The 26896-nt window shown below is 38.8% G+C and overlaps 2 protein-coding genes across 2 annotated transcripts; both read right to left on the reverse strand.

Annotated features, from left to right (window-relative positions):
• Positions 1-8783: 8783 nt before the first annotated feature.
• Positions 8784-9752, reverse strand: LOC132234507 (olfactory receptor-like protein OLF4). Its single transcript, XM_059695462.1, has one exon. The coding sequence runs from the start codon at positions 9750-9752 to the stop codon at positions 8784-8786; it is 969 nt and encodes a 322-aa protein (XP_059551445.1).
• Positions 9753-19667: 9915 nt separating this feature from the next.
• LOC132234508 (olfactory receptor-like protein OLF4) lies at positions 19668-20657 on the reverse strand. The gene has a single exon (XM_059695463.1). The coding sequence runs from the start codon at positions 20634-20636 to the stop codon at positions 19668-19670; it is 969 nt and encodes a 322-aa protein (XP_059551446.1). The 5' UTR covers positions 20637-20657.
• Between the last annotated feature and the right edge of the window lie 6239 nt (positions 20658-26896).

Below are 26896 nucleotides of genomic sequence, written 5' to 3' on the forward strand. Positions count from 1 at the left end.
AGGAGACTATGTAATAAACCAGGTGAGTGCAGTTGTGATTATTCTTTCATTAAATGTCCTGCTTCCTGAAGTCTATGCCTCCCAGCAGCTCATCTCAACTCTGAGTTAAATTTCTGAATGGATGGAACTAGAAAGTATTATGCTCAGTGAAATAAATCAGTCAGAGAAAGACAAATGCCATATGATTTCACATATTTATCAAATCTAAAGCAGAAAAAATAATTTCCAAGGGACTCATAGACAGAGAGAACAGTCTGGTGGTTGCCAGAGGGGAGAGCAGGTTGGGGAACTGGGATTAAATGGTAAAGCGATTAAGAAGAGAAAATTGGTAGTTACTAAATAGTCATGGGGGCCCTGGCCAGCTTGGCTCAGTGGACAGATTCTTCGTTAAAGGATTGAAAGGTCCCGAGTTCGATTTCTGGTCCATAGCATGTGACCTGTTTGCAGGCTTGATCCCAGGCCCTGGCCAGCATGCGTGTTGGAGGCTACCAATAGATATGTCTCTCTCACATGGATGTTTCTTTTTCTCTGTCTCTCCCCCTCCCTTTCACTCACTCTAAATTCGATGGGAAAATCACCTGAGGATTAACAACAACAACAAAATAGTCTCAGGGATATAAAGTACAACATAGGGAATATAGTCAGTAATATTGCAATAACTATGGATGAGGTCAGTTTGGTACTGAAAATATCAGAGGGGGGCACACTAGGTAAAGTATATGACATTTTAAACACTATGTTGTACACCTGAACTCAAAACAAAATAATACTGAAAGTAAACTGTATTTGAAAAAAGTCTAATACTGACAAATTTGTCTGACTGGTCTTTGGATCTTCAGAGCATTGATTTATGGTGGGGACACAACTGCTGATATAGCTAGAAATTTACTTTTTCCCTCTTTAAGAAAAGGGAGATATTTGTTTCTTTAGTATAAAACCTTGAGCTCTATACTACTTGGCTTCATGATAGTTAGGCCAAAACCATTAGAAATTTCATAGTTAAAGCACAGGCTGCCATTTAGTTCCCCACTATAAAATGTATAATAAATATAAGAGAGACATTTAGATTTTATGTGTCATAACCTAGGTTAGCACATTATAATAATTGCCAAATGAATGTTTTGCAAAAATGCATTTTGTGGGGTAGTACATTTATAAACTACCTTCTGCAATACAGAAATGGGGCACAGTGAGATTTCCTTGTATGTATATACTAGAGGCCTGGTGCATGGATTTGTGCACCAGTGGGGTCCCTTTCCTGGCCTGAGCCTTCTTGCAATCCAGGACCCATAGGTGGATGTTAGAGGCCTGGTGCACAGATTTGGCCATATCCAAAAAGGCCAGGTTGAGGGACCTTACCAGGGCATGGATCCATGCACCAGGCCTCTAGCATGCATATAAGATCTTTGGTTAATCTCTTCCTGCCCTCCACCTCCCCTCTTCCCTCTGAGATTCATCAGTCTGTTCCATGTTTCCATGCCTGTGCACTGAGTGTCTGCCCCCTGATGGTCAGTGAACATCATAGCTACTGGTCCAACAGTTGAACTGTCACTTAGGCTTCGATATATAGAGATTTTTTATTTATTTCTGAGTGGGAAGGAGGGGAGGAGAGAGATAAAAATATCAATGATGATTCTCTACAGGGATCGTCTACATGCCTCCTCAGGGGATTCTCCTATACACCCACTACCGGGGATTGAGACTACAACGTGGGCATGTGCTTTCACTGGAAATTGAACCAGGACATCCTGGGTCAACATAGGCAGGCAACAGAGCGATTTAATGTTGTGCTCAAAGGTATAAGCAAAAAAAAGAGATGGAGTTTTGCAGTGGCTAAACAGCAGACCCTGAGCAATGGATGCATGGTTACTCTGACACACGATTGCTGTGAAAGAGAGGACTGCCTTGCTTGAGGAACCCGATGGCCTCGCTCACCTGCCTCTATGGCAGTGGTTCTCAACCCTCCTAATACCGTGACCCTTAATACAGTTCCTCCTGTTGCAGTGACCCCCAACAATAAAATAATTTTCGTTGCTACTTTATAACTGTAATTTTTTACTGTTATGAATTGTAATGTAAGTATCTGATATGCAGGATGTGTTTTCATTGCTACAAATTGAACATAATTAAAGCATCGTGATTAATCACAAAAAAATATGTAATTATATATGTGTTTTCCGATGCTTTAGGCGATCCCTCTGAAAGGGTCGTTCAAACCCCAAACGGCACGACCCACAGGTTGAGAACCGCTGCTCTATAGGCTTTTATTGTAACAGAAGTTTGGGATAAAGTTTAACTTTTAGATACAACCAGTAGGGTAAGTATTCTTGGGAGATCATGTGTCTGCAATGTCCTTTAAGCAAGGATACCTAAAGATTAAGAATAAATATTTCTGTAAACAAAACAATCCAATCAAAAAATGTGCAAAGGACCTAAATAGACACGTTTTGAAAGAGGGCATACAGAAGGCCAAGAGACATATGAACACATGCTCAAAGTCACTAATCATCTGAGAGATGCAAATCAAAATGACAATGAGGTACCATCTCACACCTGTCAGAATGGCTATCATCAACAAATCAACAAATGACAAGTCCTGGAGAAAAAGGAACCCTCATGCACTGCTGGTAGGAATGCAGAGTGGTGCAACCACTGTGAAAAACAGTATGGAGTTTCCTCTAAAAGTTAAAAATGGAACTCCCATTTGACCCAGTGATCCCACTTCTAGGGATATATCCCAAGAAATCAGAAACACCAATCAGAAGGGATATATGCACCCCCATGCTCATAGCAGCACAATTTACAATAGCTGAGATTTGGAAACAGCCTAAGTGCCCATCAGCAGATGAGTGGATTAGAAAACTCTGGTACATCCACCCAATGGAATACTACGCTGCCGTAAAAAAGAAGAAATTCTTACCATTTGCAACAGCGTGGATGGACCTGGAGAGCATTATGCTAAGGGAAATAAGCGAGTCAGAGAAAGTTAAATATCACATGATCTCACTCACATCTATATATATAAAAGGCTAATATGTAAAGTTTTCACTCGGGAGTTCGACTGGGAGACCTGGAATTCAATTGGTTGCTATGACATATGCTGACCACCAGTGGGTGGCAAAGAATGAAGGAAGCCCCCAGCCGGCAGCTGGCAGCTGGGGATGGAAGGCCCTGGCCAGCAGCCGGAAGGCCCTGATTAGCCTTGATCGCCTGTCAGGTCTAAGGACCCTTCCCACGTACAAATTTTGTGCACAAGGCCTCTAGTGTGAGATACAATGAACAACATAAACTGATGAACAAAAATAGATCCAGAGTCAAAGAAACACTGAAAAAACTGTCCAACCTCAGCAGAAAAGCAGGGGGCGGGGGTAAGAGATCAACCAAGGGACTTGCAGGCATAAACAATGGAAACAGACACTGGGGCAGCGGGGTCTTGTCCTGGGGGGTAGGATTGGGCAGGGGAATGGGTCGATTGGGGAAAAAGAAGACACATGTAATACTTTAAACAGTAACAAAAAATTCCAGTAAACACCTGAGGATCTGCACATACACAGACTTGTTTGGAAAGGTCAAGGAACAATTAGGGGCAGTCACCTTCAGCCAACTTCCTTAGGTAGGAAATTCCTCCTTACAAACTTTCAACCAAGTCTTCCACCCGCCCCCACAGAGTTTTGATTTGAATCAGTCAGGACACTTCCAATTCTGAGATCTGGGATAGTGGTTCTCAAACATGGATGAGTTTGCCCCAAGGATATTAAAATGTCTGAAAAGAGCCCTGGCCAGTTTGGCTCCCTGCATAAAGCCCTGCCCTGAGGACTGAAGGTACCTGGGTTTGATTCTGGTGAAGGGCACATGCCTGGGTTGTGGGCTGGATCCCCAGGGTAGGGTGTGCAGGAGGCAGCCAATCAATGATTCTCTCTAATCATTGATGTGTCTACCTGTCTCTCCCTCTCCCTTCCTATCTGAAAACAATAAAAAATATATTAAAAAATAGTTAAAATGTCTGAAAAGAGGCTGCTAAACACCTATAATGCACAGGACAGCTCCCAGCATGTACAATTGTTATCCAGTTCCCACTGTCAACTGTGAAAAGGAGGGAAAACCTAACTCTAGAACAACACCTCTCCATTCCATAGGCATACAAATCACTGAAATGCAAATTCTGATTCATCAGGTCTCCAGTGCGCCCAGGAACTGCATTTCTGACAAAGCCCCAGGTGATGTTGATGCTGCAGGTCCTCCTGGCGTGTGGACCACACTCTGAGTAGGTGGGTCATGGCTCTGGGTCAGAGTCTGGTGTAGGTAATTTTAGGTCTTCTCCACCAGGATTCTTCTGTGTATGTAATTTTGAAAGACAAGTTTTCTCTCACTCTAAAGGGGAGGATAATTTTGTGTTTGATTCTTTTACTTTAGGGCTCCAAAGTGACATCAAGTAATTTATACCTGAAAAGGGCTTTGTCATAGGCAGAATAAGGGCCTCAAAAGATGTCAAAGTCCTGATTATGAGAACTTTGGAATGTTAGCTCACAGAGCAGGGTAACGAAGATAGATGAAATAAAATTATTAGTTAAGGAGCTTAGCTCAGATTACCCAGGTTGGACTAATGTCATCTCAGTGGTCCTCTGAATGTGGAAAAGAGTGGGGAAGTATTGGAGTCAGAGAGACATTTGGAGATGCCATGCTGCTGGTTTTGATGATGGAGGAAGGGCCATGGGCCAAGGAATGCAGGTGGACTGTAGAATCTGGAATAGGAAATGAGAATAGGAAAGGATTTGGAATGGGATTGGAAAGGGATTTCATTCTACCCTGGATCACCCAGAAAATCCAAACCTAGCAGTCATTTTGTTCTAAGCCTTTATTACCCATTTCAGGCATCTGCTCTCTAGAACTTTAAGATAGAAAATGTTTTTTTAAGCCAATAGTGTGGTAATATGCTACAACAGCAATGGGAAACTGCTATAAACATTTATCCAGTACGATATTGTTAGAGGGAACTGAGGTTAAGCCTTGCAAATCATTCAGCTAGCTTCCCTTGGGCAAAGGTATTTTGGGTTGAAATCCCACATTACATAGAAAAATTAGAGCTAATTTAAAGCTATTTGGCCTTATACATGGTATAAAAAATTTCCCATCTTATAAATGTAAATGTGGTTCTGATCTTGTGGCCTTTCAGGAATTAAGATAGAAAAAGTAATTCATTAAAATTAAGGTCACACATTTCACTTTAAATCTGTGTCAAATTTTCTATTTTTCTCTATTTCATGTTAATTCGGACATTTCATTATTATTTATATATTCTTCAAATTTCTCTCAAGGTGTCTTTCATAATAATAGATGGGATTATGAATGAGCATAAGTACATGCACATATATATGTGTTAGTGTGTACATGAAATATATTTACAAGTGAATACACTTACACACACTGCTTATGCTTGAACATTTTCTTTGGACTCAACAAAGTATATTTAACATTTTATGTATCCCTTGCAGCATCCGTTTGAAGTAAGGTTTATTATTCCACATTATCTTCAGAAAGAAGAAAACTGAAGGCATGTGGAGTACATTATTGACAGGAACATAATGCAGTTAACACTTATTGTGCATCATCTCAACTTACATATAAATGGACCTACCCACTATCTACTCTTAATTTATATATGGCTTCTTTTTTAATATATGGCTTCTTTAATTCAACAAGTTGTATATTTAAAATGTTTGCAGTTTGTTTTATGCAATTATACTTCAATAAATTAGTTAGAATTAAAAATTCTAGCGATTGATAACTCATGTCAGATCAAGAGCACAAGTAGCTGCAACACAGGACAGTGGTGGTGAATATATCTTTTTTTTTTTTTAACAGCCTTCCATGAAGCTGAGAGGAGAGGGGTAAGGCAGCAGCGGCATGTGTACTACTAGAGGGAGCCTTCCGTAACCACAGATCTACACCTGACCAAGTGATGGAGCTTAGAGCAAGCAGCCTGCCACCTTCCCTCCCGTGAGGTGTAAGGACTTGTGGCTTGCCACCAAGGTCTTTTTGACCAGACAGATCCTAGTTAATTGTTGTCCAAACACCATAATTTGAGGCCAACCTTCTTATCAGAGTTAAACTTTTGACAAGGGAACAAATTTCAAACTGAAGTGTCAGCCATGTAGCTAGCTATAGAGCTTGCAACTTCCTAGCAACAGCTGCCCAATGCCATATGAAGTAAAAAAACAAAAACGATTTTTGGTGTGTTCTTTTTTCCCTCCTTCAGTTTTAATGTTATGTTATGTATTTAAACGCTTATTTAAATAAAACTTCTTTTCAGAAACACCTGACTTGCAGATTCTATTTTATGTATCGTCAAGATCGTGTGTGTGAAAGAACCACTGAAGTGGGCAGGGAGTCCGTCTGACCCGGAGCTTCTCAACTGGGGCCTGAGCAAATAGGCCAAGAACACGGTTAGTGAGCTTCTCCTATAAGTTTCCCAAAAGGACAGACAGTGTGGGGCATCACCTAATCTCCAAACCCCTAGTAAAGGCATGCAAAAGTGTGCTAAAAAAATTAGGTTTGTAGAATTGAAAAATATAGTGATAGATGTGTTTGTAAACAAATTAATATCAGGAGGCTATCCCTGACAAAGGACAATGAATAGTAAAGTATCGTGTACTCCAGGGTCCATTCTGTTAAACACAAAATACAGTCCCGCATGTGGTTCATAAACCAGTCCTAACCAGATACTGAAATATAGGCTTCCAACTGCAAAGAAAGGTTATAAGGAATCAACACTTCCTGTTTGTCGCCAGCCCCCATTTTGTAGATCAAGGTCAAACTAGAATGTGGAGGTTGTCTAATGAAAGGCTGAGCCAATGACAAATGACCTGAAAATAGAAGAGGATTCTAATCACAGTGGTAGAGGTTAGAACACAAGATCTTACAAAATCAATCTGTTGTAACAACTCACCACTTAGCTCCCAACTGGTGGCATTATTCAAAACATTTGGGTGATATTTTTAAATCAAGATTTAACTACAACAAAAGATTTAACTTTTCCTAGAGCGACTTCTAGAAGCAACACTGACGGCCAGACCCACGGAGAAGCACAGAAGGGGGGATGAAACAGTGAGGGAATCCTGCCATAGGTGGCTGTGCAGGTCCTGAGTCATGCATATATCTTATATCTGGGAAGAAAGCAAGGTTTCATAATAAAAATGGGAACTGTGATATTAAATTAAGGCAATTAATATTTGATAAACTATTTTTACATCAACTGTAAGATCAACAGAAACACATACATATATATGCATTAAACATCACATATTGATTGAAGAAAGAAGTGCAATACAAATGCACAAAACATCATGAAAGAGGTTTAGAAACATAACGAAGCGACTCATGATGAGCCCAGAATAGATCAGAAAAATGTCCCACCATACAGTCCCATTTAATTATGAAGGCATTATAGTCACACAAGTGCTTTTAGGATGGCTTGTTATATAGCAATAGTATTCTGATACAATGATAAAAGCAAATATACCTGAGATAAATTATAATCAGATGCTTTTCCCCATTCTAGGCATTTGTACAGACATTTGAATGTAACAGTCATGATTAATCTGTCCTTGAAGTTTATTTTCAGATAACTGCATTAAAAAGTATCTCCATTGAGTTTCCCTTGTAGGTAACCAGGAAAGGTTGAAAGAATATGCATGTTTGTGCAAAACTTATGATATAATCACAGAATGGGACAGGAATCCAAACTCCCTAGTGTGGTATCCTTTGGTCACTCATGTACATATATGCTATATCTATAGATCACATATTAGTATACATAATGAATGATATGGTTAATTCTCTAACAGTTCAGTGGTTATAACAATAGTTAGAGTAGGGTGAGATACTTCATTTAGAACAATAGAAGGAATCACAGTGGAAGCAGGAAGATAGTTCAATAGAAAATACCATTATGCCAAGCAAAGCATCAAAATAATAAATCCCTTTAATATGAACACTGATCTTACATACATCAATCAGTAAACATACACCATGAAAAAAATAGTTTGCATGGTAATAAATATGTGACTTAAAGTTTTGCTTCCTCATACTTAAAGTCATCTCAGACCGTAAGGGCATATTATGTCAAACAATTTATAGAATTTGTGTTCTAACATCGACTAGAATTGGAGACATGTATTTGTTTGTCAGTTTGTCAGTGACTATGGTAAGAATATAGACATCAAGCTAAATAAATACAGGGTCCTAATGAGGGAAGAGAAGCCAATGACCTCTTATAACACACACTGAATGTTAAAGTCTGCATTTTCAGAAAGAGCAGTTATGGTAGTGATATATGAAGAGATTAAATATGAACAGGGTTAAACTGAGCTCTTATATTTTCCTCTCCTATGAAATGATATAAATGGCTTTGGTTACCAAGTGCACTTCATTTCAATAGAAGTGGTACAACTCCTGATTGTTATTTAGTAAAATGAAAGAAAAATTACTCAGTATGATAAATTTCATTTAAAAAATTGTTCTTAAGAAATCTATGTAGTCTCATGAGATAAATAGGTATTTCCAAATATTTCATCCAAGGTTGACAATCGTTTGGGAGAAGATAAAAACAGCAATGGAAAAGCAGTCAGATCTCACAATATCAAAAATTAATAAAGCGATACAATTAAATTATATAGAAATCATAGACAAAGAAAATCCATAAAATGAGCAGAGAGCGTACATACTATTTCCACAACCTGATTTAAAAATCATGACATCTGGCTCTGAGGTTTTGAGTCACGCTGTCATGTGCATTTCTTCAGCCCTAGGACAAGTGGTCCTTTCATAACTGCTATCCCAAGCAATCTTTTCAGAGCCGTCTTTAGGTCTTTGTTCCTTAGACTGTAGATGAAGGGGTTCAGCATGGGTGTGACCACGGTGTACATCACTGAGGCTGTTGCACTTGAGTGTGAGCTTTGGGTAACAGCAGAGCTGAGGTACACTACTAGGCTTGTTCCATAAAAAAGGGAGACTACCAAGAGGTGAGATGCACAGGTAGAAAATGCCTTATACTTCCCCTGAGCTGATGGGATTCCCCAAATGGAGGACACTATCTTAGAGTAAGAGTAAAGGATACAAACAAAGGGACCACCAGCCATGAGCACAGCTCCAAAATACATCACCATATTATTAAGAAAGGTGTCAGAACAGGCAAGTTGGACCATCTGATTGAGTTCACAGAAAAAGTGGTGGATTTCAACGTCTGGACAGAAAGACAGTTGCAACACCATTAAGCTTTCTAACAAGGAATGCAGGACATTCATGATCCAGGACACTAGAACCAGCAGTCCACAGAGCCGGGGGTTCATGATGACCATGTAGTGCAGGGGGTGGCAGATGGCCACATACCTGTCATAGGCCATCACAGTCAGGAGGAAGTCATCCAGTCCTGCAAATAATATGAAAAAATACATCTGGGTGATGCAGCCTTCATAGGTGATGACTCTGCTCTGTGTCTGGATGTTCCACAGCATCTTTGGGATGGTGGTGGAGGTGAAACAGATGTCTACCAAGGACAGGTTGGAGAGGAAGAAGTACATGGGAATGTCGAGGTGGGAGTCTGAGCTGACAGCGAAGGTGATAAGCAAGTTTCCAAACACAGTGATCAGGTACATGAAGAGGAAAAGCCCAAATATGAGGGGCTGGAGTTCTGGTTCCTCTGATAATCCAAGAAGAAGAAATTCTGAAGATCCTGTGAGGTTCCCTAGTTCCATGTGGTGGAGGTGACTACCAGGATATAGGAAAAGTATCATGACTCATTTTTCCACAAGAAAGCATTAGTAACTTAGCATAAATGCTACCTTCTACTAGATATACTTCAAAATCAAAGAACTAATTTCCATATTTGGTGTATGTCTGGTCTCATTTAGAATATCTCTATGCCGGGAGCCAGTCCATCCGTGCTGTTTCAAGGGACCTGGCATATATAGCATACGGTTCTTAATATGTTTGCTCACCTTCTTGGCGCTGTGTTTTAACCAAGGTCACCTCTCCGAGAAAGGTTGAATCCCCAGGTAGGGATTTTCCCCTGAAGTTAGGGAGGGAATAAAACCCCTCAACTAAGTGCCAGGCGGGTAATTAATCACTTTAACTACGAACAATCATGCTTAAGCTACATAATCTTTACTCCCTGGAATGGAGATAAGAAACGCCCTAACCTTTGTAATAGAGATTGATAGGATTGAATCAACTGGTATAAATACAGATGTAACAAGACAGCAAGAAACAGAACTTAGGAGACAGAACCTAGGCACAGAACCTACACAGAACGTTCTCTAGAGACAGAAGAACTTCGCTGGAGAGAACATGGCAAAAGATCCTGGACAGAAACTGGCCTCAGAACCTAGAGACAGAACCTAGCGAGAGAACATGGCAAAAGATCCTGGACTGAACCTGACTACAGAAATTGGCAAGAGAACCTGACTAGAACCTGGTGACTGAACCTGGCTGGAGATCCTAAGCAGAACCTCTCTGGAGATCCAGACCAGAACTTGGCTAGAGATCCTGGCTAGGCTGCTGATCAACTGAACGCTGTCTCCGTGTCATTCCTTCTTCGCCGACTCTGTCCACACCTTTGGGGACCCCTGGACCTGCTGGGACTGGACCCTGGCATCTCTAGTCCCATTTCTCATTACAGTTTTCTTTTCCATGTGAAGACACATAAAAAATTATTGTGTCTTACTCAATTCTTTCATTAAAAAAAATAAAACTAAAAAAAGGAATGGTTTGGGTGTAAAGCACAGTTCGGTGACTATAATTAATAATACTGTTTTCTGTACTTGGAAGTAGCTAGACTAGAGTGTATATTTTAATTGTTCTTATGACAAAAAAATGTAACTATTCTTGTGATAGATATTAACTAGACATTCTTTGGAGGTCATAATGAATACATACACATACAGAATCATTATGTGGTACTTCTGAAACTAACATAATGTGTTATATCATTTTTCTTAAATTTGAAAAATTATTAAAGCAATGGAGGAACACTGTAGGACTGACAGTTTGGACCACACAACACTAATGAACATTATTCATTTCCCACATACCTTTTATAACACATGTAATAACTAAATGGAAAAAAAGTCAGTTCGTATAAACATATCTAATTCTTTTTTTGAAAGAGTCCAATCAAAAAATTGAATAAGAGAATATAACCAACAATATTGTGGTAAGTCTGCATGGTCACAGATTATTACTAGACTTGATTTGGCAATCACATTGTAATGTATATAAATGTTGAATCAATATGTTTTATACCTGAGACTGGTTTAATATTGTATACAAACTATACTTAAATAAAATAAATGAAAACACTTTGATTACACTATTCAAAACAACGAACTTTCAGGGTACAACAGTGAACGTTATATTGGTTGCTATCTATACTTTAATTTAAAATAAATTAATAGCCAAAACCTGTTTGGCTCAGTGGATAGAGCGTCGGCCTGTAGACTGAAAGGTCCCAGGTTCGATTCCGGTCAAGGGCATGTACCTGGGTTGCGGGCATATCCCCAGTAGGAGATGTGCAGGAGGAGGCTGATCGATGTTTCTCTCTCATCGATGTTTCTAACTCTCTATCTCTCTCCCTTCCTCTCTGTGGGAAATCAATAAAATATATTTTAAAAAAATAAATTAATAAACAAGTAAAGAAAATACCTTGCACAAACAAATTTTAACACAGACTTAAAATGTCTTACAAACGAACAAATTTCATTGCTCATTCTTATAGGTATTGAAATATTTACAACGTGAATCTCATTATCTTACTCATTTTCACCTACCTAATAAATTTTTTTAATGTGAATAGCCAAGTTGAGAGAACATACTGTGAAATGTATGTGCCATGCACTGTGATAGCAAAAGTGTATTTGCAGCCTTCCTGGGTCTGGATCTTTCTCATCTATATGGAAACATAGTCTAATATGCCCCATCATAAAATTTAAAAAATCCTCTCACATCAATATATATTACTCCATAGCTAGTAACCTATTTGTCTATACCTATTAGTTGATAAAGTCCTTGAACCTATGGCCTACTTCTTCTATATTGACTTTACACCTCCAATGCCCTTTCTTAATTTGTCTGCTATTAATACCATTTAATTGTCAACATTGGCACTTGCATTTATTTCTGAGTGCAGTGTTCACTTTCCTTTGAGCATCATGAATAAATACACTAATGTATTAGTAAAGCCAGCTGACAACCACAGTGATCACTGGTACCTGGGGTATGTTTGAATCATTCTGTGGTGACTTTATGTACAAGATCTTGGCTTTCAGTCTCTCTAATCCTGTCTTGCCATGTCGGGCTCTCGAACTCACCTGGATGGAAATTCTGAGAGGAAGGTTTCCCTGTGGCAGTCTGAACTTTACCTGGATGGTTGGTGATGCAGACCAGAGCTCTGTCCCAGATAAAAGAAGGAGTCAAGCCTTGGTCTCCCAGACAGATTTAGGACTTCAAAAAAAAAAAAAAAGAAAAAGAAAAAGAAAAAGAAAAGACCAAGTTCCTTCCAATCAAAGGTTGCACGGATTATGGTCTGTGGTAGAGCTGCTATTTATGTGCTCTGTGTCTGCTCATTAGGCACATTTACTTCTTGTTACTCTAACCTCTAAGCAGATGATTTCCCTGGGGGACACTGGTCTGGACAGAATGGAAATTCTTCCTGCCGATTCTCTGTTCCTAGGTGACTATGTAATAAGCCAGGTGAGTTCAGTTGTGATTAGTCCTTCATTAAATGCCCTGCTTCCTGAAGTCTACATCTCCCAGCACCTCATGTCAACTCTATGTTAAAGTTTCTGAATGGATGGAACTAGAGCAGTGGTTCTCAACCTTGGCTGCACATTAGAAGCACCTGGGAATCTTATTAAAATTCTGATTTCTGGGCCTCATCCTCTGGAAATTCTATTTCTTTGTTATGGCGTGAAGCCACAACATTAGTAACAAAGAAACAGAATTTCTGGAGGATGAGGCCCAGAAATCAGGATTTTAAAAAGATTCCCAGTTGCTTTTAATGTACAGCCAAGGTTGAGAACCACGGAACTAGAGGGTATTATGCTCAATGAATTAAATCAGTCAGAGAAATACAAATGCCATATGATTTCACATATTTATCAAATCTAAAGAAAAAAACACAAAATTCCAACAGACTAATAGACACAGTAGTGTCTGATGGTTGCCAGAGGGGAGAGCAGATTGGGGAACTGAGATTAAATGGTGAAGGGATTAGAAAGTCAAATTGGTAGTTACTATATAGTCACAGGGCCCTGGTTGGCTTGGTCACTGGATAGATCTTCGGATCAAAGATTGAAAGTCTCGAGTTTAATTCCTGGTCAATAGCACCTGACTTGTTTGCAGGTTTCATCCCAGGCCCTTGCCGGAGTGCATGTTCGAGGCAACCAATAGATGTGTCTCTCACATGGATATTTCTGTTTCTCCATCTCTCCCCGTCCCTTTCCCTCCCTCTAAAAATCAATGGGAAAATATCCTCAGAATTAACAACAAAATAGTCTCAGTGATGTAAAGTACAACATAGGGAATATAGTCAATAATATTGCAATAACTATGTATGAGGTCAGTTTGGTACTGAAAATACCAGAGGCGGACACACTATGCAAAGTATATGACATTCTAACCAGTATGTTGTACACCTGAACCCAATATAACATAATATTGAAAGTAAACTGTATTTGGAAAAGAAATCTAACACTGACAAATTTGTCTGGTTGGTTTTTGGATTTTCAAAGCATTAATTTATGGTGGGGACACAACCACTGATATATCTAAAAATACTATTTCCCTTTTTAAGAAAGTGAAGATATTTGTTTCTCTAGTATAAAACATTGGGCTCTATACTACTTGGCTTCATGATGGTTTAGCCAAAATAATTAGAAATTTCATAGTTAAAGCACAAGTTAAGAGCTGCCATTTAGTTCCCCACTATAAATGTATATTAAATATAAGAGATACATTTAGATTTTATGCACCATATTCCAGGTTAGCACATTATAACAATTGCCAAACATATGTTTTGCAAAAATGTACTTTGTGAGGTAGTACATTTATAAACTACCTTCTCCAATAAGAAATGGGGCACAGAGAGATTTATATTTATATTTTATTTATATTTATATCAGTATTTATATCTATATTCATAGTCATATTTATATTTATTCATATTCATATTTATATCTATATTAATATCTATATCCATATTCATATTTATATTTATATTCATATTTATGTTTATATTTATATTTATTATTTATTTCAGAGAGAGGAAGGGAGAGGAAGAGAGAGATAGAAATATCAATGATGATGCTCTATGGGGATCTTATATACGTCTCCTCCGGGGATTTTTCTGCACACCCACTACTGGGGATTGAGACTACAAACTGGGTATGTGCCTTCACTGGAAATGGAACCATGACCTCCTGGATCAACATAAGTGGGCAATAGAGGGATTTAATGTTGTGCTCAAAGGTATAAGCCAAAAAAGAGATGGAGTTTTGCTGTGGCTGAGCAGTAGACCCTCAGCAATGGATGGATGTTTACTCTGACATAGGATGGCTGTGAAGAGAGGGCTAAGGGACTGCCTGGCTATAGGAACCAGAAAGCCTCATTCTCCTGCCTCTTCAGGTTTTTATTGTAACAGTAGTAGGGTAAGTATTCTTGGGAGGAAATGTGTCTGCAATGTCATTTAAGCAAGGACAACTAATGTTTAAGCATAAAGATTCCAGTAAACAAAACAATCCCATCAAAAAATGGGCAAAGAACCTAAATAGATACTTTTTGAAAGAGGGCATACAGAAGGCCAAGAGACATATGAATACTTGCTCAAAGTCAATAATCATCTGAGAGATGCAAATCAAAACAACAATGAGGTACCATCTCACACCTATCAGAATGGCTATCATCAACAAATCAACAAACAACAAGTGCTGGAGAGGATGTGAACAAAATGAACCCTTGTGCACTGCTGGTAGAAATGCAGGCTGGTGCAGCCTCTGTGGAAAATAGTACGGAGTTTCCTCAGAAAGTTAAAAATGGAATTCCCATTTGACCCAATAATCCCACTTCTAGGAATATATCCCAAGAAACTAGAAACATGACTCAGAAAGGATATATGCACCCCTATGTTCATAGCAGCATAATTTACAAGAGCTAAGATTTGGAAACAGCCTAAGTGTCCATCAGTAGATGAGTGCATTAGAAAACTGGTACATCTACACAATAGAATACTACACTACAGTAAAAAAGAAGGAATTCTTACCAGTTGCAACAGCATGGATGGACCTGGAAAGCATTATGCTAAGTGAAATAAGCCAGTCAGTGAAAGATAAATATCACATGATCTCACTCATATGTGGAATATAAAGAACAACATAAACTGTTGAACAAAAATATATCAAGAGACAAAGACACACTGAACAAACCATCCAACCTCAAAGGGAAGTCAGGGGAATGTGTGGGGGGGAGGGTAGGAGAGGGAGCAGTAAGAGATCAACCAAAGGACTTGAATGCATGCATATTAGCATAACCAATGGAACAGACACTGGGGCAGTGGGGGCTTTCCTGGGGGGGATAGGAGTGGCCGGGGGAAGGGGTCGATAGGGGAAAAAGAAGACATATGTAATACTTTAAATAATAAAAAAGATTCCAGTAAAAACCCAAGGGTCTGCATATACACAGACTTGTTTGGAAAGCTCAAGGAACAGTTAGGGGCTGTCACCTTCAGCCAACTTCCCTAGGTCGGAATTTCCTCCTTACAAACTTTCAGCCAAGACTTCCACCCTCCCCCACAGAATTTTTTTGGAATCAGTAAGGACACTTCCAGTCTGAGATCAGGGGTAGAGGTTCTCAAACATGGATGACTTTGCCCCAGGGGATAATGAAATGTCTGAAAGAGCCCTAGCCAGTCTGGCTCTGTGGATAGAGCGCTGGCCTGAGGACTAAAGGGTTCTGGGTTTGCTTCTGGTGAAGGGCACATGCCTAGGTTGTGGGCTGGATCCCCAGTGTGGTGTGTGCAGTAGGCAGCCAATCCATGATTCTCTAATCATTGATGTTTCTACCTCTCTCTCCCTCTCCCTTCCTCTCTGAAATCAATAAAAATATATTTAAAAATAAATAAAATGTCTGAAAAGACGCTGCTAAACACCTATAGTGCACAGGACAGCTCCCAGCACGTACAGTTTTTAGACAGCCCCCTGTTTCAACTGTGAAAAGGAGTGAACACCTATTCTAGAACAACACGTCTCCATTTCATAGGCATACAAATCACCAAAGTTTGCAGCTTAAATGCAAATTCTTATTGATCAGGTTTCCAGTGGGCCCAGGGACTGCATTTCTGACAAAGCCCCAGGTGATGTTGATGCTGCAGGTCCTCCTGGTCTGTGGGCCACACTCTGAGTAGGTGGGTCATGGCTCTGGGTCAGAGTCTGGTGTAGGTAATTTTAGGTCTTTTCCACTATAAATCTTCTGAGTATGTAATTTTGAAAGACAAATTTTCTCTCACTCTAAAGGGGAGGATAAATTCTGTGTTTGATTCTTTTATATTAGGGATCCTGGTGACATCAAATAATTTATACCTGAAAAGGGCTTTGTCATAGGCAGAATAAGGGCCTCAAAAGATGTCAATGTCCTGATTGTGAGAACTTTGGAATATGCTAGCTCACAGAGCAGGGTTACTAAGATAGATGAAATAAAATTATTAGCTAAGGAGCTTAGCTCAGATTACCCAGGTTGGACTATTGTCATCACAAGGGTCCTCTGAATGTTGAAAAGTGTAGAAAAAGGATTGGATTCAGAGACACATTTGAAAATGCTATGTGGCTGGTATTGAAGATGGGGGAAGGGCTATGGCCAAGGAATGCAGGTGGACTGTAGAATCTGGAATAGGAATTGAGAATAGGAAAGGATTTGGAATGGGATTGGAAAGGGATTTCATTCTACCCTGGATCACCCAGAAAATCCAAGCCCAGGAGTCATTTTGTTCTAAGCCCTTTATTACCCATTTCAGGCATTTGCTCTCTAGAACTTTAAGATAGAAAATGTTTTGTTTTAAGCTACTAGTGTGGTAATTTTCTACAATAGCAATGGGAAACTGATATAAACATTTATCCAGTAAGATATTGTTAGAGGGAACTGAGGTTAAGCCTTGCAAATCATTCAGCTAGCTTCCCTTGGGCAAAGGTATTTTGGGTTGAAATCCCACATTATATTGAAAAAATTAGAGCTAGCTTAAAACTATTGGCCCCGTACATGGTATAAAAAATTTCCCATCACATAAAGGTAAATGTAGTTCTGATCTTGTGGCCCATCAGGCATTAAGAGAGAAAAAATAATTTATTAAAATTAAGGTCACACATTTTGCTTTGAATCTGTGTCAAATTTTCTATTTTTCTCTATTTCATGTTAATTCAGAAATTTCTTTTTATTTATGTATTCTTCAAATTTCTCTCAAGGTGTCTTTCATAATAATAGATGGGATTATGAATGAGCATAAGTGCATGCACATATATATGTGTTTGTGTGTACATGAATTATATATACAAGTGAACACACATACACACACTGCACATGCTTGAATATTTTCTTTTGACTCAACAAAGACTGTTTAATATTTTATGTATCCCTTGCACTATCAGTTTGAAGTAACGTTTATTATTCCACATTATCTTCAGAAAGAAGAAAACTGAAGACAAGTGGAGTACATTATTGACAGAAACATAATGCAGTTAAAACTTATTGTGCATCATCTCAACTTACATATAAATGGAACTACCCACTATATACTCTTAATTTATATATGGCTTCTTTCTTAATATATGGCTTCTTTAATTCAGCAAGTTGTATATTTAAAATGTTTGCATCTTGTTTTATGCAATTATACTTCAATAAATTAGTTAGAATTAAAAATTCTAGTGATTGATAACTCATGTCAGATCAAGAGCACAGGTAACTGTATCACACAGGACAGTGGTGGTGAATATATCTTATAACTGGGAAGAAGGCAAGGTTTCATGTATAAATATTGAAACTGTGATGTTAAATTAAGGCAATAAACATTTGATAAACTATTCTTACATCAACTGTAAGATCAACACAAACACACACACACATATATGTATTAAACATCACATATTGATTGAAGAAAGAAGTGCAATACAGATGCACAAAACATCATGAAAGAGGTTTAGAAACATAACGAAGCGACTCATGATGAGCCCAGAATAGATCAGAAAAATGTCCCACCATACAATCCCATTTGATTATGAAGGCATTATAGTCAAGCAAGTGCTTTTAGGATGGCTTGTTATATAGCAATAGCTATCTGATACAATAATAATAGTAAACAGAACAGATGAATTATAATCATAGGCTTTTCCCCATTCTAGGCATTTGTACAGTTATTTGAAGGTAACAGCCGTGATTAATCTGTCATTGAAGTTTATTTCAGATAAGTGCATTAAAAAGTATCTCCATTGAGGTTCCCTTGTAGGTAACCAGAAAAGGTTGAAAGAATATGCATGTTTGTGCAAAACTTATGACATAATCACAGAACTGGACAGGAATCCAAGCTCCATAATGTGTCATCCTTTGGTCACTCATGCACTAGTACATATATGACATACCTATAGATGACATATTAGCATACGTAATGAATGATATCGTTAATTCCCTAAAATTTTAGTGGTTATGACAATAGTTAGTGTAGGGTGAGATGCTTCATTTAGAACAATAGATGGAATCATAGTGGAAGCAGAAGATAGTTCAATAGAAAACATCATTATGCCAAGCAAAGCATCAAATTGATATATCCGTTTACATATGAACACTGATCTCACATACATCAATCAGTAAACATATACCATGAAAATGATAGTTTGCAAAGTCATAAATGTCTTTCTTAAGGTTTTTCTTCCTCACACTTAAAGTCATCTCTGACCCGAAGGGAATATTATGTCAAACAATTTATAGAAATTTGTGTACCAACATCGATTAGAATTGGAGACATGTATTTGATTGTCAGTTTGTCAGTGACTATGGTAAGAATATGGACACCAAGCTAAATAAGATACGGGGTCCTAATGAGGGAAGAGAAGCCAGTGACCTCTTTTAACACTCACTGTATGTTAAAGTCTACATTTTCAGAAAGAGCAGCTATGGTAGTGATATATGAAGAAATGAAGTACGAACAGGGTTAAACTGAGCTCTTATATTTTCCTCTCCTATGAAATGATATAAATGGCTTTGGTTACCAAGTGCGCTTTATTTCAATAGAAGTGGTACAACTCCTGATTGTTCTTTAGTAAATGAAAGAAAAATTACTCAGTATGATCAATTTCATTTTTAAAAAATTGTTCTTAAGAAATCTATGTAGTCTCATGAGTTAAATGAGAATTTCCAAATATTTTATCCAAGGTTGGGAATCATTTGGGAAAAGAGAAAGACAATAAAGGGAAAGCTGTCAGATCTCACAACATAAAAAATTAATAAAGTGATACAATTAAATTACATAGAAATCATAGACAAAGAAAATCCATAAAATAAGCAGAGAGAGTACATTCTACTTCCACAACCTGATCTAAAAATCATGACATCTGGCTCTGAGGCTTTGAGTCCCGCTGTCATGTGCATTTCTTCAGCCCTAAGATAAGTCGTCCTTTCATAGCTGCCATCCCAACCAATCTCTTCAGGGCCCTCTTTAGGTCTTTGTTCCTGAGACTGTAGATGAAGGGGTTCAGCATGGGCGTGAGCACAGTATACATCACTGAGGCTGTTGCACTTAAGTGTGAGCTTTGGGTAACAGCAGAGCTGAGATACACTCCTAGGCTTGTCCCATAAAAAAGGGAGACAACCAAGAGGTGAGATGCACAGGTAGAAAATGCCTTATACTTCCCCTGAGCTGATGGGATTCCACAGATGGAGGCCACTATCTTAGAGTAAGAATAAAGGATATAAGCAAAGGGACCACCACCCAGGAGCACAGCTCCAAAATACATCACCATGTTATTAAGAAAGGTGTCAGAACAAGCAAGTTGCACCATCTGATTGAGTTCACAGAAAAAGTGAGGGATTTCCAAGTCTGGACAGAAAGACAGCCGCAACACCATTAAGCATTGTAACAAGGAATACAGGACACTCATGATCCAGGACACCAGAACCAGCAGTCCACAGAGCCGGGGGTTCATGATGACCATGTAGTGCAAGGGGTGGCAGATGGCCACAAACCGGTCATAGGCCATCACAGTCAGAAGGAAGTTGTCCAGTGCCACAAACAATACGAAAAAATACATCTGGGTGATGCAGCCTTTATAGGTTATGACTTTGCTCTGTGTCTGGATGTTCCACAGCATCTTTGTGACGGTGGTGGAGGTGAAACAGATGTCTACCAAGGACAGGTTGGAGAGGAAGAAGTACATGGGTCTGTAGAGGTGGGAGTCTGAGCTGATGGCCAGGGTGATGAGAAGGTTTCCAAACACAGTGATCAGGTACATGGAGAGGAACAGTCCAAATATGAGGGGTTGCAATTCTGGTTCCTCTGATAATCCCAGAAGAAGAAATTCTGAAAATCCTGTGAGGTTCCCTAGTTCCATGTGGTGGAGTTGACTACCAGGATATAGGAGAAGTAACATGATTAATTTTCCCACAAGACAGCATTTGTAACCTAGCATAAATGCTACCTTCTATATTTTGGAATCAAGGAACTAATTTCCGTATTTCATGTATGGCTGGTTTCCTTTAGAATATCTCTAGTCCAATTTCTCAATACAGTTTTCTTTTCCATGTGAAGACACATATATAATTCTGTGTCATACTCAATTCTTTAATTAATGAAATAAAAAAAAAGAATGGCTTGGTATAAAACACAGTGCGGTGACTATAGTTAATAATACTGTTTGGTGTACTTGGAAGTAGCTAGAGTGTATATTTTAATTGTTCCTATAACAAGAAAAAAATGTAACTTTTGTTGTGACAGATGTCAACCAGACATACTGTGGAGGTCATAATGCAATATATACAAATGCAGAGTCATTATGTGGTACTCCTGAAATTAATATAATGTGTTATGTCAATTATGCTTCAATTTGAGAAATTATTAAAGCAATGGAGGGAACACTGTAGGACTGACAGTTTGGACCACACAAAACTAATGAACATAATTCATTCTCCACAAACCTTTTATAATACATGTAAGAACTAAGTGGAAAACAGTCAGTTTGTAAAAAAAAATCTCTAATTCTTTTTTGAAAGGGCCCAATAAAAAAATTGAATAAGAGAATATAGCCAACATTATTGTGATAAGTCTGCATGGTGACAGTTGATTACTAGACTTGGTGCGGCAATCACATTGTAATGTATATAAATTTTGTATCAATATGTTTTATACCTGAAACTAGCTTAATATTGTATACAAACTATACTTACACAAAAAGAAATGAAAACACTTTGATTACACTATTGAAAAGCAACAAAATTTCAGGTACAACACAGTGAACGTTATATTGGTTGCCATCTACACTTTAATTTAAAATAAATTAATAAACAAGTAAGGAAAATAACTTGCACAAACAAATTTTAACACAGACTTAAAATGCCTTACACACCAACAAATTTCATTGCTCATTCTTTTATGTAATGAAATATTTACAACGTGAATCTCATTATCTTACTCATTTTCACCTACCTAATAAATTTTTTTAATGTGAATAGCTAAGGTGAGAGAATATACTGTGAAATGTATGTCTCATGCACTGTGATAGCAAAAGTGTATTTGCAGCCTTCCTGGGTCTGGATCTTTCTCATCCATATGGAAACATAGTCTAATATGCCTCATCATAAAATTTAAAAAATGCTCTTACATCAATATATATATTACTCCATAGCTAGTAACCTATTTGTCTATTCCTATTAATTGATAAAGTCCTTGAACTTATGGTCTACTTCTACTGGAAGGACTTTACACCTCCAATGCCCTTTCTTAATTTGTCTCCTATTAATACCATTTAATTCTCAACATTGGCAGTTTCATTTATTTCTGGGCGCAGTGTTCACTTTCCTTTGAGCATCATGAATAAATACATTAATGTGTTAGTAAAGCCAGCTGACAACCACAGTGGTCACTGGTACCTGGGGTATGTTTGAATGGTTCTGTGGTGAATTTATGTACAAGTTATTAGCTTTCAGTCTCTCTGATCCTGTCTTGCCATGTCTGTTGTGCTCTCAGACTCACCTAGACGGAAATCCTTAATGGAATGTTACCCTGTGGCAGTCTGAATCCTTACCTGGATGGTTGGTGCTGCAGATCAGAGCTCTGTCCCAGACAAGACAACAAGGAGTCAAGCCTTGGTCTCCCAGACATATTTAGGACTTCAAAAAAGAAAAAAAAAGAACAAGTTCCTTCCAACCAAAGGTTGCACATGCTGAGGGTCTGCAGTAGAGCTGCTATTTACATGCTCTGTGTCTGCTCATTATGCATATTTACTTCTTGTTACTCTAACCTGTAAGCAGAGGATTCCCCTGGGGGACACTACTCTGGACAGAATGGAAATTTTTCCTGCTCATCTTGGGTTCCTAGGAGACTATGTAATAAGCCAGGTGAGTGCAGCTGTGATTAGTCCTTCATTAAATGCCGTGCTTCATGACATCTACATCTCCCAGCACCTCATCTCAGCTCTGAGTTAAAGTTTCTGAATGGATGGAACTAGAGGGTATTATGCTCCCTGGAATAATCAGTCAGTGAAAGACAAATGCCATATGATTTCACATATTTATCAAATCTAAAGAGCACAAGAAAGAAAAAACACACAAAATTCCAACAGACTAACAGACACAGTAGAGGCTGATGGTTGCCAGAGGCGAGAGCTGATTGGGGAACTGGGTGTAAATGGTGAAGGGATAAGGAAGAGCAAATTGGTAGTTACTAAATAATCACAGGGCCTCTGGTCAGTTTGGTTCACTGGATAGATCCTCGGATCAATGATTGAAAGTCTCCACTTTGATTCCTGCTCAATAGCACGTGACTTGTTTGCAGGTTTGATCCCAGGCCCTGACTAATGTGCGTGCTGAAGGAAACCAATCGATGCGTCTCTCTCACATGGATGTTTCTCTTTCTCCATCTCTCCCCCTCCCTTTCACTCACTCTAAAAATCAGTGGGAAAATATCCTCAGCATTAACAACAATAACAACAACAACAACAACAACAACAACAACAACAAAATAGTCTCAGGGATGTAAAGTACAACATAGGGAATATAGTCAATAATATTGCAATAACTATGTATGAGGTCAGTTTGGTATTGAAAATACCAGAGGGGGACACACTATGCAAAGTATATGACATTCTAACCACTATGTTGTACACCCAAACCCAATACAACATAATATTGAAAGTAAACTGTAGTTGAAAAAAAAAAAATCTAACACTGACAAATTAGTCTGGCTGGTCTTTGGGTCTTCAAAGCATTGACTTATGGTGGGGACACAGCCACGGATATATCTAGAAAATTACTGTTTCCCTCTTTAAGAAAGCGAAGATATTTGTTTCTCTAGTATAAAACGTTGGACTCTATACTACTTGGCTTCATGATGGTTTAGCCAAAATAATTAGAAATTTCATAGTTAAAGCACAAGTTAACAGCTGCCATTTAGTTCACCACTATAAATATATATATTAAATATAAAAGATACATTCAGATTTTATGCACTATAACCCGGGTTAGCACATTATAACAATTGCCAAATGTATGTTTTGCAAAAATACATTTTGTGGGGTAGTACATTTATAAACTACCTTCTCCAATACAGAAATTGGGCACAGCGAGATTTCCATTTATATTTATATTTAGTTATTATTATTATTTATTTCAAAGAGAGGAAGGGAGAGGAAGAGAGAGATAGAAATATCAGTGATGATGCTCTATGGGGATCTTCTACACGCCTCCCCCAGGGATTCTTCTGTACACCCCCTACTGGGGATTGAGACTACAAAGTGGGCATTTGCCTTCACTGGAAATTGAATCATGACTTCCTGGGTCAACATAGGTGGGCAATAGAGGGATTTAATGTTGTGCTCAAAGGTATAAACCAAAAAAGAGATGGAGTTTTGCTGTGGCTGAGAGTAGACCCTCAGCAATGGATGGATGTTTACTCTGATATACGATTGCTGTGAAAGAGAGGGCTAAGGGACTGCCTGGCTATAGGAACCAGAAAGCCTCATTCTCCTGCCTCTTCAGGCTTTTATTGTAACAGCAGTAGGGTAAGTATTCTTGGGAGGGCATGTGTCTGCAATGTCATTTAAGCAAGGACACCTAATGATTAAGCATAAAGATTCCAGTAAACAAAACAATCCAATCAAAAAATGGGCAAAGAACCTAAATAGACACTTTTTGAAAGAGGACATACAGAAGGTCAAGAGATATATGAAAACATGCTCAAAGTCAATAATCATCCGAGTTATGCAAATCAAAATAACAATGAGGTATCATCTCACACCTAACGGATTGGCTATCATAAAAAAAATCAGCAGACATGTGCTGGTGAGGATGTGTAGAAAATGAACCCTCATGTACTGCTGGTGGGAATGCAGGTTGGTGCAGCCACTGTGGAAAACAGTGTGGAGTTTCCTCAGAAACTTAAAAATGGAACTCCCATTTGACCCCATAATCCCATTTCTAGCAATATATTCCAAGAAATCAGAAACACCAATCAGAAAGGATATATGCACTCCTATGTTCATAGCAGCATAATTTACAATAGCTAAGATTTGGAAAGAGCTTAAGTGCCCATCAGCAGATGAATAGATTAGAAAACTGTGGTACATCTACACAATGGAATACTATGCTGCTATAAAAAAGAAGGAACTTTTACCATTTGCAACAGCATGGATGACCTGGAGAGCATTATGTTAAGTGAAATAAGCCAGTTAGAGAATGACAAATATAACATGATCTCACTCATATGTGGGATATAATGAACAACATAAACTGATGAACAAAAACAGATCAAGAGACAAAGAGACTTCTGAAAAAACCGTCCAACCTCAAAGGGAAGGCAGGGGAGACGGGTGGATGGCTGGGGGTGGGGGGAGAGGGATCGAGGAAGGCGAGGGGTAACCGATCAACCAAAGGACTTGTATGCATGCATATTAGTATAACGAATGGACACAGACATAGGGTTATAGGGGTTTGTCCAGGGGGATTGAAGTGGCTGGGGGAGAAGGATCGATAGGGGAAAAAGGAGACATATGTAATACTTTAAACAATAAAAAAAAAACGATTTCGGTAAACACCGGAGGATCTGCACATACACAGACTTGTTTGGAAAAGTCAAGGAGCAATTAGGGGCAGTCGCCTTCAGACAACTCCCCAAGGTCAGAATTTCCTCCTTACAAACTTCCCAACCAAGTCTTCCACCCTCCCCCACAGAGTTTTGACTGGAATCAGTCAGGGCAATTCCAGTGCTGAGATTCTGGGGTAGTGGTTATCAAACAGAGGTGACTTTGCCCCAGGGGATGTTAAAATGTCTAAAAAGAGTCCTAGCCATTTTGGCTCTGTGGATAGAGTGCTGGCCTGAGGACCGAAGGTTCCTGGGTTGATCCCAGTCAAGGGCACTTGCCTGGGTTTTGGGCTGGATCCCCAGTGTAGGGTGTGCAGGAGGCACCCAATCAATGATTCTCTGTAATCATTGATGTTTCTATCTCTCTCTTCCTCTCCCATCCTCTCTGAAATGAATAAAATATATATTTAAAAAATAAACAAAATATCTGAAAAGAAGCTGCTAAACACCTATAATGCACAGGACAGCTCCCAGCTCGTACAGTTGTTATCCACCTCCCAGTGTCAACTGTGAAAAGGAGGGAACACCTATTCTAGAACAACACCTCTCCATTTCATAGGCATACAAATCACCAAAGTTTGCAGCTCAAATGCAAATTCTGATACATCAGGTCTTCAGTGGGCCCAGGGACTGCATTTCTGACAAAGCCCCAGGTGATGTTGATGCTGTAGGTCCTCCTGGTCTGTGGACCACACTTTGAGTAGGTGGGTCATGGCTCTGGGTCAGCGTCTGGTGTAGGTAATTGTAGGTCTTTTCCACTATAAATCTTCTGAGTATGTAATTTTGAAAGACAAATTTTCTCTCACTCTAAAGGGGAGGGAAATTCTGTATTTGATTCTTTTATTTTAGGGCTCCACAGTGACATCAAAATAATGTATACCTGAGAAGGGCTTTGTCATAGGCAGAATAAGGGCCTCAAAAGATGTCAACATCGTGATTAGGAGAGCTTTGGAATGTTAGCTCACAGAGCAGGGTAACTAAGATAGATGAAATAAAATTATTAGCTAAGGAGCTTAGCTCAGATTACCCAGGTTGGACTACTGTCATCACAAGGGTCCTCTGAATGTGGAAGCGAGTAGAAGAAGGATGGGAGTCAGAGACACATTTGAAGATGCTATGTGGCTGGTATTTAAGTTGGAGGAAGGGTCATGGCCAAGGAATGCAGGTGGACTGTAGAATCCGGAATAGGAATTGAGAATAGGAAAGGATTTGGAATGGGATTGGAAAGGGATTTCATTCTACCCTGGATCACCCAGAAAATCCAAACCCAGCAGTCATTTTGTTCTAAGCCCTTTATACCCATTTCAGGCATCTGCTCTCTAGAACTTTAAGATAGAAAATGTTGTTGTTTTTTAAGCCACTAGGGTGGTAATTTGCTACAACAGCAACAGGAAACTGATATAAACATTTATCCAGTAAGATATTGTTAGAGGGAACTGAGGTTAAGCCTTGCAAATCATTCAGCTAGCTTTCCTTGGGCAAAGTATTTTGGGTTGAAATCCCACATTACCTGGAAAA

The sequence above is a fragment of the Myotis daubentonii genome, chromosome 5, assembly GCF_963259705.1.
Source record: "Myotis daubentonii chromosome 5, mMyoDau2.1, whole genome shotgun sequence".
NCBI classification, from domain to species: Eukaryota; Metazoa; Chordata; class Mammalia; order Chiroptera; family Vespertilionidae; genus Myotis; species Myotis daubentonii.

Excerpts from the sequence above, each read along its gene's own strand:
- LOC132234507 (XM_059695462.1), bottom strand. The coding sequence starts at position 9,752 with ATGGAACTAGGGAACCTCACAGGATCTTCAGAATTTCTTCTTCTTGGA.
- LOC132234508 (XM_059695463.1), bottom strand. The coding sequence starts at position 20,636 with ATGGAACTAGGGAACCTCACAGGATTTTCAGAATTTCTTCTTCTGGGA.